At 42.6% G+C, this 16,101-nt stretch overlaps 2 protein-coding genes across 4 annotated transcripts; one reads left to right on the top strand and one right to left on the bottom strand.

Annotated features, from left to right (window-relative positions):
- Positions 1 to 78: 78 nt before the first annotated feature.
- cep135 (centrosomal protein 135) lies at positions 79 to 12,814 on the top strand. Of its 3 annotated transcripts, none has more exons than XM_039811804.1 (26): positions 79 to 350; positions 756 to 877; positions 995 to 1,185; positions 1,439 to 1,606; positions 1,751 to 1,892; positions 2,420 to 2,504; positions 2,601 to 2,729; positions 4,137 to 4,352; positions 4,460 to 4,525; positions 4,696 to 4,846; positions 4,920 to 5,143; positions 5,887 to 6,042; positions 6,126 to 6,263; positions 6,955 to 7,032; positions 7,198 to 7,349; positions 7,526 to 7,641; positions 7,749 to 7,903; positions 8,642 to 8,697; positions 8,795 to 8,963; positions 9,057 to 9,167; positions 9,261 to 9,446; positions 10,455 to 10,664; positions 10,996 to 11,198; positions 11,312 to 11,416; positions 11,730 to 11,885; positions 12,305 to 12,814. In XM_039811804.1, exons 2-26 carry the CDS (start codon positions 765 to 767, stop codon positions 12,324 to 12,326), a joined length of 3,498 nt encoding a protein of 1,165 aa, XP_039667738.1. In that variant the 5' UTR covers positions 79 to 350; positions 756 to 764; the 3' UTR covers positions 12,327 to 12,814. The 3 variants fall into 3 exon arrangements, with proteins under 3 accessions (XP_039667738.1, XP_039667739.1, XP_039667740.1); XM_039811805.1 differs by having other exon boundaries at positions 733 to 877; XM_039811806.1 differs by lacking the exon at positions 12,305 to 12,814 and having other exon boundaries at positions 11,730 to 11,889.
- Positions 12,813 to 15,647, bottom strand: chst14 (carbohydrate (N-acetylgalactosamine 4-0) sulfotransferase 14). The gene is made up of 2 exons (XM_039811807.1): positions 15,354 to 15,647; positions 12,813 to 14,620 (listed from the first exon to the last, which is right to left on the bottom strand). The coding sequence occupies exons 1-2, from the start codon at positions 15,645 to 15,647 to the stop codon at positions 13,793 to 13,795; spliced, it is 1,122 nt and encodes a 373-aa protein (XP_039667741.1). The 3' UTR covers positions 12,813 to 13,792.
- Positions 15,648 to 16,101: the final 454 nt, after the last annotated feature.

The following is a 16,101-nucleotide window of genomic DNA, read 5'->3' as shown; positions in this document are numbered from 1 at the left end:
TAGATGTCAGTCTGTGACTGTTTTATACAGTCTATGGTCTGTGCTGACTCCACCCTCCACCTTGTGTACGGACAACGCCGGTTCACAAAACACGCTTCCCCAGATGCTCCACAGCGAGTGTCTCACTTCCATGGTGACGAATCCAAACTGGAGATCATCGGCGCTCTTTTCAAACCCCTTTACCGCGGAAACGATGTTAACTCACGAGTTGTTAACGGAGAACAAAATGTAATGTCACAAGTAAGGTAGTGCAAGTTATTGGCCCAATATAGACATTAATGTCGGTGATGTAGAACCAAGTTGACGTTACTCAGATTAGCTGTCAAGAAAGCGGTGTCCTTTCAAGCAAGGTAAGTTAAGGCAAACTGAGATTTAACGCTAGCTAACTAAGTTAGCTACTTGGTTAAGGTTAGCCAAACAGTGCTTGTTAATGCTACCCTTTATCGCTCCAGGTAGCTCAGTAGTTAAACACACACAATGCTAGTATTGGCTTAGCTATTAGCCTGTAAGCTAACGTTAGCTACGTTGTGTTAGCCAACATTAAATAACGTCAACTAGCTGGTTAGCTGTATGTTAGCAAACCTAACAGTTGGCTAGCCACTGTAACGTTACGTCACCCTCTTAACCCAACACAAGTCTTAACAATTTACGTTGTTTGTTTATTTCACGTTACTTCTGTATTGAGCTACCTTACTAATAAGTTCATGTAACCGTTGCTGTGTCGTGTAATAGTAACTTAACTAGTGCCACATCAGATCACAGCCATGAACAACACCGCAGAGAGGAAATTCGTCAATTTGAGGAAGCGTCTGGATCAGCTGGGCTACCGACACCCACTGGGAATAGAGTCACTGCCACTAGTGGAGAAACTATTCAGGTGAAACCTTTAATCCTTCTGCACCTGCTCTCCTTTCATCCCAGCCAGCCAGCCAGCCAGCCAGCCAATTAAGAGTTGAGGAGATTTAGTTCAGACAGGTCTTCCTCTGTGTTACAGTGACCTGATCCACACAACAGAAAGCCTGCGCAATGCCAAACTGTCAGCAGGGAAAACTGAGAAAGAAAGTCGCAACGTTGATGCTCTTCTGGAGCCATACAGGGCAGAGAATGCCCGGGTGGTCAGGGAGAACAATGAGTTGCATCTTGAACTTCTCAAGCTGAAGGAGGAGAAGGATCGTGTCAGCAGAGGTAAGCTGTGATAACCAGTCCCTGTCTTGGTAGAAGCATGCTTATTCACTCACTGACGCTGATGAGATTTACTCCTTAGGTATTGAAATTTGGTATTGAATGACGAGGCATTTTTTGATACTTTAGAGGCAATTCAGTCAGTGCCTAAAAAATTATTGAATTCAGTACCCAGCCCTATACTTGACCCCCCCACACACACACACACACACACAATGTTCATTAAATGATCCTTTAAAATCATGTCTTGTTTTAGAACTGAAGGCCCACGTCAGAAAACTGGACCACGAGACATCGGACCTAAAGTTTTTAAATAATCAGTATGTGCACAAAGTTCGCTGCTTGGAGAAAGATAGCAAGGCTAAAGCTGAGCGCATCCAACAGCTGCAGGAGAAGAACATGCAAGCTGTGGTGCAGACACCAGGTAATGCCACGGGTCTGACCTAAGCTCTATGACAACACACTGAAAGTGACAAGTGACTTTGGTAGATTTTAAAGAGCAACCAAAAATCCAATATTTAACCATGGCTGAAGAATTGGATCCTCCTTTCCTCTCGCACACTCACAGGTGGAAAGAAGCGCAGCATCCCCTTCAGACGACAGAGAATGCAGATTGATGAGCTCATACCTTCCTCCTCTACATCAGCTTATCCTGTGTCGCAGCCTGATGATCCGTATATAGCTGACCTACTCCAACTGGCAGACGGAAGGTTTGTTTTCTTTTGTGACAAATGAACTGTATTATTGAGAGAGGTGGTAACTAGAGCTGTAATCGGGCCTTAGAAGTTAGGCCCGACAAGTACATTTTGATTGACAGCTTTTTAAAAGACCAAACCAGTTTACAGCCCGACATTATTCAGATGTGCGCACACACGCAGCTCTTTTGTCTTTCGTCAAGAATGAGTCATGTATACATTTTTTAACATTATTTACTCATGACTAATCTAGGCTATAGGCCACTTGGAAGTTGGAACAAAGAAATAAAATAAGTCCTCCAGAGGCCAGCCTCTGTTTCACCTCCTCAGCATCCATTTTCGCGCTAATCGAAACGCATCAGCTGACCGCTCATTTACCGCGCAACCCGGAGCGCAAGCCCAAGCCCATGTAAAATGATAGAAATTAAGACTGAACCAAAGATCTTCAGCTCTAGTGGTAACTACTCTACAGATGTGTTGGTTGAAGATGCTTGCACTGCTGCTTCTGCGACTGTCTGACTCGCTTTCATTTTTATTTGTAGAATTCATGAGCTACAGGAAGACATCGTAAAAGTCAAACTAGACCTGGAAAATGCTCAAGAATGTATAAAACACTTAAATACACAGGTAAGAAATCCACTAACTAGAAGTAATACTGTGACATGTTAAATGTTATTAAAGATGTGACAAGATGTTGCTTCATTTTCTGAACGCTTCTTTTAGGTGGAGGAGAGGGACAAAGAGGTCGAGCGTATGAATCGTGTTCTTCACGGAGGACGGCCTTACGATGTCATCTCCCTCGAAGCTCAGAACATCAGCAACGAGAAAGTGATCTCCCATCTTAACCTTCAGGCAAGTCACATGGGATATTTTCCAACAGAGGGGTCAACTTGGTCTAGAGCCCAGTTCCTCTGGAAAAATCGAGCGATCTACATGGTTTCTAGTAGCTAGTACTGGAATGTAACTAAGTACATTTACTTAAAGTGATGGTTCGGAGTAATTCACCCTAGGGTCCTTTGCACCATGACCTCGAGCCAAACACCCCCCCAGAAGCTTTTTTCACCTGGGTCGAACATTGGGAGAGTTAGCGTAGAGTAGCGTTATCATCTGAATAGCTTAGTGCAGGGGCTAATGGACCCACGTTTGTATCTCGTAAGTTACCCCACTAATAATGCCCGAAATGATACCAAACGTCTACAAGTAGTACAAATAGGTTATGCTCTCATAAAACGATGGATTGTAAAGTTTGTAAGTACACCAGAAGTTTATGTGAATAACACTTGCCTGCTGGCTTCTGCTCTCTGCTGTTGTTGTTGCTGCTGTGAGACGAGTGCTTAGGGACATCTACAAATTACAACACCGAAAAGAGATGCAACAAAAATATTTTTTAATTTAACTTTTTTTTTTAAAGTTAGTGCTGTAGTATAACTAGCAGGAGACAAGTAATAATTGAGGTAAGTTTGGAGACATTACCTTTTATTTAATCATTAAATTAATAAATATTTTTGTTGTATCTCTTTTCGGTGTTGTAATTTGTAGACGGCCCTAAGCACTCGTCTAACTGCAGGTAGCAGCAGCAGCAGCAACAGAGAGCAGAAGAGAGCAGGCAAGTGTTCATAAACTTCTGGTGTACTTACAAACTTTCCAATCCATCGTTTTATGAGAGCATAACCTATATGTACTAGTGTAGAAGTTTGGTATCATTTTGGGCATTATTAGTGGGGTAACTTACAAGATACAAACGTGGGTCCGTTAGCCCCTGCGCTAAGCTATTCAGCTGATAACGCTACTCTACGCTAACTCTCCCAATGTTCGACCCAGGTGAAAAAAGCTTCTGAGGGGGTGTTTGGCTCGAGGTCATGGTGCAAAGGACCCTAGGGTGAATTACTCCGAACCATCACTTTAAGTACTGTATTTAAGTACAAATTTGAGCTACTTTACTTCTTTTCATGCCACTTTCTACTTTTACTCCTAGTTACTTTATAAATTAATAAAATGACTTTACAAAGTAATATTACATGTTTTACACACAAAACACATGTAATATGATGTTTTATTGTAAATTAAACTACCCAACAATTTAACGGCCTACAAGTACAGGTGAAATGATTAGACCAATAAACAATTTACTTGTAACAGAGTATTTTTACAGTGTGGTATTAGTGCTTGTTCTTAAGGAAAGGATCTGAATACTTCTTGCACCACTGCTAGTAGCCCCGCTCCTGTATTTTTTCTTAGCTGCTGCTTTGTGTTCTACAGATTGAATACCTACAGGAGGCCAACAGGGCACTGGATGAGAAGTTAGCGGGACTGCAGCAGAAGAAGAAGGATGCCTCCACCGAAATGGCCAATCTTTCTTTAAAGAACCTGGAACTGTGTGAAGAGCTGACGCACATAGACGACCTCGCGAAGCGGCTGGAAATGGACAAGGAGCATGTGTTGGAAACTGCTGACATGGAACTGCAAGAAACGAAAGTAAGAATATGAGAAAGCAGGAAGAAGTTACCTGCGTGAAAAGGTAACACAAGTTAAAGTAGTACAGTGAAAACAAACCTTAAACCTGAAATATTTTTTCTCAACAGAAAGAAATTCAAAGACAACAGAACATCATTGAAGACTTGGAGAACATTATAACACAAATAAGAAGGGTATGTACAGTAAATGCTCAGTATTTTTCCTTTTATTGGAATACTACAGACTTTTTGTATATAACTGACATTCGTCGGTGAACATTAGCTGTTGTACCTTTCAAAAATCTGTCCTGTGTTATTATGACACAAGCGAAAAACATAATGTGTTGGAAATGACATGCATTCAGGAGCAATCTGAAGGTGATTTTGATAAAGACCGTCTCAGAGACCAGCTGGTGGAGCTCAAAGAGCAGAATGAGAAAATGGAGGGACTTGTGAATTTCCTGGAGGAGGAGAAAATCAGGCTGCAGGACAAAATGGAGAAAATGATGGCTACTGGTAAGCAACTGTTGAAACCTATTCTTATAGCAGCTTTACATTAGTGTATTACTGACTCGTTGCGGTTTCCTAGACAAAAGTCTGGTGCTAGAATTGGAGGCCATTCGGGCTAAACACGGGGTTTGTGGAAGGGAGCGCTCCCCGTCGCGGCTGGATGCATTTGTCAAGAGTCTAGAGGAGGAGAGGGATCACTATCGCCACGAGGCCGAGCGCTACAAAAGAGCCAGAGGGGCTGTTGGCCACGATTCAAGCCCAATTCGTAGTCCAAGCAGGGGCAGGAGTCCGTCCAAAGGGAGGGTAAGTGACAACTAGGGTTGGGTACTGAAACCCGGTTCCACTATATTTTAAATATTTTCCCTCTGTCGCTCCGAAATGGACGTAAAAATATCACTTGCTCTGTAGCTAACTACCGTAAATGTAGGCTACTTTTAAAATGCCATATTTATGGCTATCACATCTATAAAAGAGCCTTTCTTTGATGTCATTTTTCACGAATCGGTTTAGGAATCGTTTTAAAAGTACCGGTTCAGCACCGGAATCGTAAAAATCCAAACAATACCCAACCCTGACATGACAACATAAAAAGCAAAAAATCATCATGGTTACGATTTTTTTATATATATTTTTTTTAGATGATCCTCATTAAGGCTGTGCAATTAATCACATTTTTAATCATGATTACAGTTTTGTCTCCTAACGATCACAAAAACAGATACATTGAGAAAACCAATTATATGGCACGTCATTATATTTTGCAAGTAAACTCTTATTTTGTCTTGTGTTCTGAATGAGGAAAAAAAGTTAAAACGGGAAAAGTATTCAGGGAGATTTCACAGTTCAAGGGGGTTTCACTGTTGATTTGTTGAACAGTTTGTTTTTTAATTTAGTAATTGCAACATCTTTCCAAAAGTCAATGAGTAAAATAATCGTGATTTCAATATTGACCGAAATAGTCGTGATTAGGATTGTTCCATAATCGAGCAGCCCTAATCTTGATACAACTTTTGCAAAAAAAGTATATAATGGCCTCAAATTTTCAGGGAGGTGTTGCAGAGCCAGAAGTGCTTCGATTAGTGAAGGAAAGAGATGAGCTTCGGGCCGCTCTGCTGGACTATGAGAAGCACATGGAGGACATCCAGAACAATGTGAAGGCTCTCAGCTCTGAGAGAGACCATTTCAAAACGCTGTTTAAACAAGTGAGTTCTAGAGACTTTATTTCCACCAGGTGGAAACTTGATTTTTATACTTTTAAGGGAACAAATGTTTTTCTTTCACTCAGGCTCAAGAGGACTTAAAGCTGGCCCGGGACTCGGATAGGACAGCTGACCTCATGAAACTGAAGGAGGAGATCAAGCAGGCTGACATCAGTATCCAGCAGGTGGCTGCTGAAAGAGACACACTGATGGAGAGATTGAAGGTTAGTTCCAGAGTAATACCTCTCATTACGTACATTATTATTAGTGAGGCTGTGACCGATATGCTGTTATTGATTATATCAGTCAGTGTTTAGTTTTAGTTAGCATGCTGACTGTAATAATGTCAGTGTGAGGAGTCCCTTGTCGAGTTTAGCATATTTTTTATTTGCTAAAATCTAGAGCTGCAATGATTAGTCAATAAATCGATCATTTTTTCACGCAACAATTCAATGGGAATATTGCCTGGTTTTCTGTTATAGTTGAATAATAATTGAATATTGTTGGGTTTTAGACCGTTGGTCGGACAAAACAACAAGACATCTTGTTTTTGTGCGTGTTATTTTTCTTATGTTTTAAATGGCTAATCGGTAAATTAAAAACATAATCTGCAGATCAATTGATAAAGAAAATAATCATTGGTTAGCGTAACAGTGTTACTTGAATCTGTCTCTTGAACAGGGGCGTAGCACAAAATTCTGGGCCCTGTAGAAAGGCATTTTCTATGGGCCCCTCCCCGCATCCAGAGCTATTCATTCTAGCATCTTCTTGGGCCCTCCTCACATGAGGGCCCTGGGTGCTCAGTCCCCTTTTTGCCCCCAGCCCGACGCCCCTGCTCTTGAATTAGAAACCACATTGGTATATTGTAAACCTGGAATGTGTTTGAGCCTAACACACACACAAACCTTTTTGCAGGTCGCCCAGACTTCAGCTCTCGCAGACAGACAGGGAGAGGAGAGGAGGATTATTGACCTGGAGAATGCCGTTAAGAGTGTAAGCCTGATGGATGTAAAAAAATGTTTTAAATAAATAATGTTCAAACATGTGCTCTCAATGTCTGACCAAGGACACAGTAAATATGTAACGATCACCACTGTAACTTTGATCCTAACATGGTATTTGTGTTGCTGTGTCTTTTTTGTGTGTTTTGGGGTGCAGTTGGAGCGGGAGAGACTGGACCTGCAGTCACAGGTGTGTCTGCTGAAGGAGAACAGGGCAGCCGTGGAGGAGGAGCTGAAGGTCCGCTGTGCTGCTCTGGTCTACAATGCAGAAGAGGTTTCCCATCAGAGGGCTGAGTCTAATGCTCTCAGGTTGGTGTGGAAAAAAATGTCAAAAGGAATAATAAGACTATGAAACAATGGTGTGTAATGTCTATCTCCAGTATCCACTTACACTGCTGAGTCTTTGGCCCCATTATTCTACCGCCGAAAGGTGCGTTAGTCATATTCTAAACTGAAGATGATCAGAGGTTGTCGTCTGTCGGCAGGCTGCTGCAGGAGCAGATGGAGCAGTCACTGTCTGATACCCAACACAGGCTGTCTGTGAAGATGAATGAGCTGCATGCTGCCCGGGAGCAGATTGAGAAACTGGAAGAGACAATAGGTAAATATTTGTGTATTTTATGAGGTTCAGCATGGACTGCCACAGTTGGTGTTGTATTGTTGTTGTTCTTCTGTCGCTGTTTGCTTGATTTTTGTTTTGCCTGACAGGGGAGCTGAGTCAGAAGGGCTCCAAGCACAAGGAGGAAGTGGCTGTTCTTCAGAAGTCCATCTCTGCTTTGGATAGAGAGAAAGATGCTCTGCAAGACGAGGTGGATCTAAAGACGGAAAAACTGGTTGTTGTTCAGGAGGAGCTGTCTAGAAAGGTAGCCACGGCCAGCACACCTCGTACAATTACAGTCTTTGTTAAAGGATAGGTTCAAATGTTTCAAGTCTGTCTCAAAACAATACTCTCATGCCCTTATGTGCATTTAAAATATTGGCTTCTGTAATCATACCTCCTCTTCATACTAGCCATGGTAACCCGTAGTAAGGGACAAGATTCACAGTCATATTTAGTTAATATGAGGCCTCAGCAGGCATCGTAAAGTCAAATCAAGTCTGCTGTCTTCCAAAATGACAGCATTTTTAGTACAAAATTCACCCAGGGAATTTTGAGCTAAAAATCACCCTAACCTGGGAAGAAACTCACTTGGTTTGATTTATTTAGACTTTATTTTAAAAGCAAATAAACATTCATGTTTTTGCATGGAACTAGGACTGGATTTGGTCCCCCATCACTTATATCTGAGGACGTTGAGGGATCTCTTCACAGCCAGTATGGACGGGAGGAGCGATTACAAAGACTAGTAACTCCTTCAATGCACATATAGACAACTAAGTATTGTTTAAGATCATCATCATTTAACTTCTTCCTACTCCTTTTTGAACATGGCAATCCTTATTTAAATCATTTACAGTCATTTTGGAAGATTGTGCTGAAATTTACATTTTATTACTACTTTTATTTTACCATGTTCAAAATAAACTAAACTGAATGAATTTGAAAGGGAAGAGTTGTTCGAAGAGTATTAATGAGGCATAATTATTTGGTATTTACACAGGAACAGACACTTAAAGATGTGAGAGTCACAGTCACAAACATGGACAACTCACTAGCGTGAGTATTGTGCTCTCAAAGTTCTGCGTTGGTTTTTAACACAAATCCCGAGCCCCTCCCCCTAATAAGCTGCTGTGTTAATATGTGATCCTTGCAGTCAGCTGCAGGGGGCATTAAACAGCCGTGAGAGGGAGATAACCAGCCTGAGGAGGCAGCTGGATGCTTGTCAGGAGGAGCTGGCCGGACTCAGGAGAGACAAAGAAATCACAATCCGAGAGAACCGGAGGCTGCAAGATGACCTGGCTACAATGACCCGAGAGAACCAAGTGTGTAATAAATAGTCTGAAGTTGTTTCTTCTGTGTCATTTTTGGAAGGAAACGACGCAGAAATAACAGCAGCATCCGTTGTGTTTGTGCAGGCGGTTCACGTGGAGATGGAGGAGGCGTTGCATGAGAGGGATGAGCTGAAGTTGAGGGTCCACTCTTACATTTCTGAAGTGTCAAGAATAGAGAAACTGATGGCCACAAAGGCAAGAGAAAACTATCCTCCTCTATATAGTAGCCACTGTCATGCTATACACCCTCTCCTGTCCGCCAGCTGACTGCTAGGTGTTGACCCACAGGAGCAGGAGAACAGGGACTTGCTGGAGCGTTTCAGGATGGCCCACTCTGGGGTGGAGGAGCGGGAGCAGAGGTTGCAGCAGGCTGAAGGCCTCAATAACTCCATCCGCATGGAGCTGCTCTCTTCAGACTCGGAACGCAGAAACCTTAGGGTTACTGTCGGCCACCAGGGGAGAGAAATACAACAGGTGAGATCTGGGATGGAATAAGCAGCTGAGACATCTAGGGTAAGGCAATTGTTGAAATTCAAGATTCACCCAGTAACTTGTCTAGGGACATGATTGAAATTGATTTTCCAAATGCTAATGTTACCAATCACACTGATAACATAATGAGATGCATCTCTCAAGGCTCAACTGAGGTAATTAAGAACTTAAGGAGATTGATTTCTCAAGAAAGAAATTGAAAATGTAACCATTTTAATTCTCTTTTAAAATGACAACCCTGCCTGATGAAGTTGAGGTTTAACCCCGCCACAGACCAAACGACTAAAGCAGACCAATTTGGACAGCATGGTAAACGCAGACCAAATCCAGGTGGTTTCAAACCCACAGAGGGTAGAATTTGGGAGCGAGTTATTCAAAATGAGTAGTAGAAATGGGTTTGGTATACTGTAAAAGAGATAACCTCTAATGAATGTATAGTTTGTGCTGAAGCCCCAACTGTAATGTAGACTAAAAAGAGTGTAATGAAGGTAATTCTAAACCCATATTAGGAGCATCCAGAATTTTGTGGCATCCAATGTTGGTTAATTTATGGTTCTCAAACCATTCTTTACATAGTGTGAATCATGTGTAGATTATCAGATTTTCAACATCTCAAAATGAGACAACTGCTGTTGTGTTGAGACACAACCGCAGTAGTGTCGGAGTGCTTTGCTAGTGAAGGGTTTTCGGGTTCATGTAAAGGTTGGTATTGAGTGGACGTAAGCAACACTACGACGAACTGTAAAATAACATGGGTATTATCTTGGTTTCCAAATAGCAATATGACGCCCAGTTTCATAACTATACCTGTGTGGTACGGGAACCCAGATGGGGACGTATACGTATTTCTAACTGCATGTCAAGGTCTACTAGAATTGTAGAAGTAGTATGCTACAGTGTGAGATTGTACTGGACAGTAAAACATTCAGAGGTGTTAAGTGTTAATATCAGCGTGTGATGAATGTACCTTTCACCCTGCTGTTTCCCAAGCATGTGCAGGCCCTGCAGGCTTATGAGGCCCAGGTATCGTCGCTGGCGCGTGGGATGTCCCGACTAGAGGAGGAGCTACACAAAGCGCAGGAGGAGAAGGCCGCGCTCCTCGCGGATCTGGCATCCGTCAGGGAGCTGTGTGTCAAACTGGACTCTGGCAAGGAGCTCACTGCACGCCAGCTCACGTCCAGGAGCATGGACCTAGAGAGGGTGAGTCCTGCTCTGGCTTTAAGGCTGCGTTCAGACCAGGAAACAGTATTTCGGCGACTTTCCCCACAGGGTTGTGCGTGCGGCGGTATGGGAGTGTCACTGAAAGAGCTCATTTGTGTGACGACCTGTTGTGTTCTTTAACCCACCCTAATGTAGCACAAGTAAACTTTATACTTCACAATTATTGTTTTCTGTCACATTGTTTATAGATCTTGACGTTTCCGACTGCACTTGAATGCAGCTTCCTTAGTTCAGTAGTTCATACTGTACATATAGGCGAGCCGCAGCACTTATTCATGCTTTCTGTAAATAAAGTCTGAATGTTTTCTAGGTGACGGGAGAACTGGAGGATGTTCGGTCAGAGGCAGAGCTACTTAAGAAACAACTGGCCAGTGAGAGGCTGACCGTCCGTAACCTCGAGACACTTCTTTCCACCAATCGGCACAAGGAGTTCCAAACCCACCTGACAGCCAGTGAGAAAGAGTCGGAGCTGAAGGTCCTACGTGATAGGCTGACCCTGGCTGACAGCAAAACGTAAACAAAACCAGTTCAGTATGTTGGCTTGAACTGCAAGACTTAAATAAATGCCTTCTTTTTTTTTAATAATTATTTGATTATGATTTGTGTGCGTGTGTAAATACACTCAGTGCGGAGCACGCCAGGGAGGTGTCGCAGCTCCGCGGCAAAGTCTCTCAGCTGCAGACGGAGATGGACGTTCTAAAAAGACAGTTGATCACTGAGCGCTTTGAACGGTGAGCTGACTTTTGAACACACAAATTAGGTCTGTAAGTATATTACGGTAGTTTATCACTCGGCTGCAAAGACGTTCACGTTTTGATCTTTTGAAGTAGCATATCATCAGGATGTTGGAGATGTTAATGAAAATGTCCCATTTACTGTGGAACCAATGACTCCTGTTTTGCTTATGTCTCAAACAACTTCATTGATTATCAAAGTTACAGTAATCTACAAGTACGTATAGCTTCAATACATGTAGCATATAACAACACGGTAGAGGCACAAACAATACATTTTGTGATTGTCTAATTGTCTCTCTGTCTACAGTGAAAGGGCAGTTCAGGAGATGCGCAGACAGGGTGTGTCCTTCTCTTCCCTGCAGAGTTCGTCGTCCCTCGACATCTCCTCCAGTTCTCATCACACCTCCCCAGAACGCTCCATCTTACGAGCTCTGAACCGCTCCACTGACAAGTCAGCAGACAAGTAAGGCTTTGGACAGGAAAATTATACAGCTATTTTTTATTTTTTTTGGGGGCCATTTGCAGCCTTTATTTTGATAGGACAGCAGAAGACATGAAAGGGGAGAGAGAGGGGGGAATGACGTGCAGCAAAGGGCCGCAGGTCGGAGTTGAACCCGGGCCTGCTGGGTTGAGGAGTAAAGCTCTACATATGGGTGCCCGCTCTACCAACTGAGCTATCCGGGCACCCGATACAGCTATTTTGAGGGCTTTAGCTTTTCAATCCAGGAATTTAGCTGTTTTTTTTGTTTGTTTTTTAGATTAAACAGGAAGTACAGCTTTTGGATCAAACCAAAAACGATGAGTTGTAACTATTTAAAAAAAAAAAATCCCTCTTCCTTATTTCACCAAAAACTTCAAATCTCTTTTTCTTTCTCTTTTCAGAAGTGTGAGCTTCAGGGATTAACGACCGAGAGCCAGCCAAAAAAAGGATTTGATGAGTGAGTCAGAAACCACTAGAAGCCTGTGCTTGAAGTTTTTAGTCCGCACATGAATTATAAAAAATCTGCCAAAGTCTTGGCATTTATTAGCCTGTAGCATAGCTTAGTGCAACCTTATGTACCTGTCCAGCCTCAGGCACTTACTTACTACAACCAATGACAGAGCTAACATTCAGACAAATTATTATTTTATATCCAAATTCACATTGTCTCCACTAACATAACTGGATGCAAAGTGTCATCTCTGTCAGTACGTTAGTTAGATAAAATTAGGATGCAGCTTTGAGAATGAGTTGGTGCCTCTGACAGGAATCTCAGCAACTATAACCTCATACATGTAGCAAAAGAAGTATTCGTTCAACCCTGTGGTTATGTGTATTATGCTTTGTTTGTGTTTTTTTTTATGTTTTAAATTATTAAATTATTCATAAAATAAAGTGATTGCAGTGATGTACATCACAAAACTTGACCTGTTTTATTACAAAGTAAATAGGAAAGATGGGAGACGGATGAAGAGGAAAGGCTGTGACATGAAACAAGGGCCGCTTTTCCACCCGGTAATAAAATCCAATCTGAGTGATCCGATCACAAGTGGACATCTCTAAGCACGTGATTACACCCGGCAGCAGAATGCGTCTTTAAATGCATCTTGATTGACCACTTGTGATCGTATCTCACTTTCCCACTCTATGTGCAAACAAACGCATACATAATTTCCGTTCGCACATACCGTTAGACTGGTTGTGAGTGTGTGCGTGTATTCATTTCAGCTGTTACTCTCACATAAATCATAACTTGGAAACGTATGATGATTAATGATAAAGCGCTGCCTTACAGTGTAACGCACGCGCCCTGGGTGCATTCCCACCTGCACTTCAAGCTGTCGACTTGTGATCGGATCAGTCGGATCAAATTTTAATACAAGTGGAAATGGGCTCAAACTGTCACCAGCTTGATTTAAACCCCACAAACCTGTGAGTACAGTAAATAACTACATTTGTGTTTTAGCCTGCTAAACCACTGAATGCCCACAAAAGCTATTAACCCTTAACTTTCTTCAATGTGTAGATGAAGATACAAGCAAAATACAAAGTTTGGTCTTGCAACCTTATTTACATTTCCATATATATATATACTGAATTGGTTCATTTACTGTAACAGTGCATGATTGGAACATGTACAAACACAGTGATTTTCATTTGCCTTTTCTTTTGTCTTAAGCTGATTTCAAGCATTAGTGGTTTTGTAGTCCGAGTCACCATCTTTCCAATAATCAGCATTTTGCGATATATATATGTGCATATATATGAACATCTCAAGTAAAAAAATGTGTAACAGCTATCAAAATACTGTTTGTTCCCTAGGAATAAAAAATAGTACAAAAAATCATTCTCTATAAAAAATATTCTCTGAACTATAAAACATTGCATATTTAATGCCGGCAGTGTTCAGTGGTTGTGTTGGGGAGAGGATAAGCGTAGAGGGAAAAGTCTAAAATGTACTTGGGCAGCAGTTCCCTCAGCAGCTTCTGTGGTAAGGTGCACAGGTAATAGTGTAACGTCTCCGTGGTGACTGGCTTGTACCACGTTTGCCTTTCTGGGAAGCGAACATGAGGAGGCGCTCCAATCCGCTGGAGCACAAACTCTGAATCACTTTCAAGGTGCTCATAGGAGCCGATGAAGTCGTAGGACACTGCACAGGGTTGGCACAAGTTGTACACCGGCATCCAGTGCTCGTTCATGCGCTCCGCGTCCTCGTCCAACAAGTAATTGACAAACTCTGCAAATGTCACATCGTCTCCTGTTACAGATGCGTCCTTGGCGCGGCCTTTTCTGTACCGCTTTACTATCTCCACGCCGTACTTTTTCTGGTAGGACTCTATCTCTCCAAACTTGTTCCTGTATGCAGAAAGCAAGCGCTCCATTGGCTCCCGGACAAACATGAACTTAAAGTAGTGCTTGAGGCGGTGGCGGATCTCCTCGGGTTTAAAAGAGGACAAAAACAGCAGGTCGCTGCGGTGGTCCATCTTGATGTTGACGTCGACGCTCTCCAGAGCTCCGTTCAGAACCTTCAGGACCCTCTTCCAGTTGGAGCAGGCCACCTTGGGGACGTAGCAGTACAGGAAGTGGTACTGGTCGTTCACCAGGATGTGCTGTAGCAGCGTCTTCCTTTGCAGGGGGCTCAGGGACCAAATGCTGTGGGGCATGTTCTTCTGGCTGCACACGGTCCTGATGGTCCGGTTACGGATCTCCTGGAGGATCTAAACGGGAACACAAATCCGACTTTTAAGGTGCATTCCACCAATTTTACACATTTCTGTCAGATGACTAGTCATGATTTGTATTACTCAGCCTGTGAAAACAGCTGTATAACATCAAGTCATTATGGTGTCATTTACCAAGCAGAGGGTTTAATGAAAAGACTTATCAAGTTGCATGATAAATATTTCAGCCTCTGCTGATTTCAATTTTGACCATTCTTTTTTTAATCTGTCTTTTGGGCATCCCCCAACATTACGCTAGTGTTATACTAAACAACTGGGGTGCTCATTTTAAAAGGGAGCAGATGTTGGTAAAAAGGCATTGGATATATAAAATCAAAACAATATGGCCTGCACACTTCTTTAGCGGTTGCATCGGGCCATGTGGTTGCCTTCTGATCCAACCTTTAAACCTTGCAGGCTTGTTTTTAAGAACATCAAGATGACAAAATGCACGTGGGTTTTTAACAAACCAGAACGTTTTAGATTATATTTTGAGTTTGTGGTTTTGCCTTTGACTACCATCTGAAAGTCCCGTTTTACCTACTTCAACAATCGATCCAACTAATGATATGGCTACAGAGCCTTTAATCCTACAGATTATGCCACAGATCTTCTAATATTGTGAAATACGCTTAGTCACGAGACAAAATCCAAATCGCCGCTGACTACACTGGACCTATTCACCCATGAAAGTCCAGCAGAACGTACACGGTGCATTATATTACTATACCTGGGAGTCCACGTCCACAGCGGCCGGGCTGTGCTTCCCAACCCGCCGAATTAAGTCCAGTCTCTTGCCGCTGCCCCTGGGTGGAGGCGTCTCCATGCTGTTTAGCATTCCTTTCTCTATCATGAGCAGCAGGCCTCCGGATGCTACGATCACCAGGAACGTTAGCACCGAGGGCAGCACGGCGGAGCTGCGGCGGACGGAGCCCGAGTTCACCGTTGTCCTGAAGTTAATTACCGAGCCGTTGCGCGGTCCTCCGGTCCTCTTCATCCCGTAGTCGTGCCTGCGAGGAAGCATAGTTTGTATCTGGCTTGTCTGTTCGACACCTATTCGCTTTTTAAAGTTCACAGCTGCCTAACGTTACCACGTAAGAGAAGAAACCGCTGGTTTACCTACCACGTACCCATAGTTAAACTTCAAAAGTGCGTCAAGTCTTCTCGCGTAAATAGGCATTTCCGACTGAACTGTCAGAATAAAACCGTTTTGACGAACATGTTGCAAGGTCTATGGTTAACACAAATGACCAAAGAAAACCTTTACATTAAATAATTAGTCCGGAGTATGTATATATGTTACGTGGGTCTGCTCCCATACATATTTCTAACCCTAACTGATGAAAGTATGCCAAATTAACTAGAATAATAATTTAAAGACGTCCGGTTAATATTTCCAAAATAAAATCCTCTCTCGTGGATTCAGTCAGTGCACTAAATAAAGTGTAAACAACTATTTGGAGTAATATAGTACATTC

The sequence above is a fragment of the Perca fluviatilis genome, chromosome 9 (assembly GCF_010015445.1).
Source record: "Perca fluviatilis chromosome 9, GENO_Pfluv_1.0, whole genome shotgun sequence".
Taxonomy (NCBI): Eukaryota; Metazoa; Chordata; class Actinopteri; order Perciformes; family Percidae; genus Perca; species Perca fluviatilis.
This window is presented reverse-complemented; position numbering and strand designations above follow the sequence as displayed.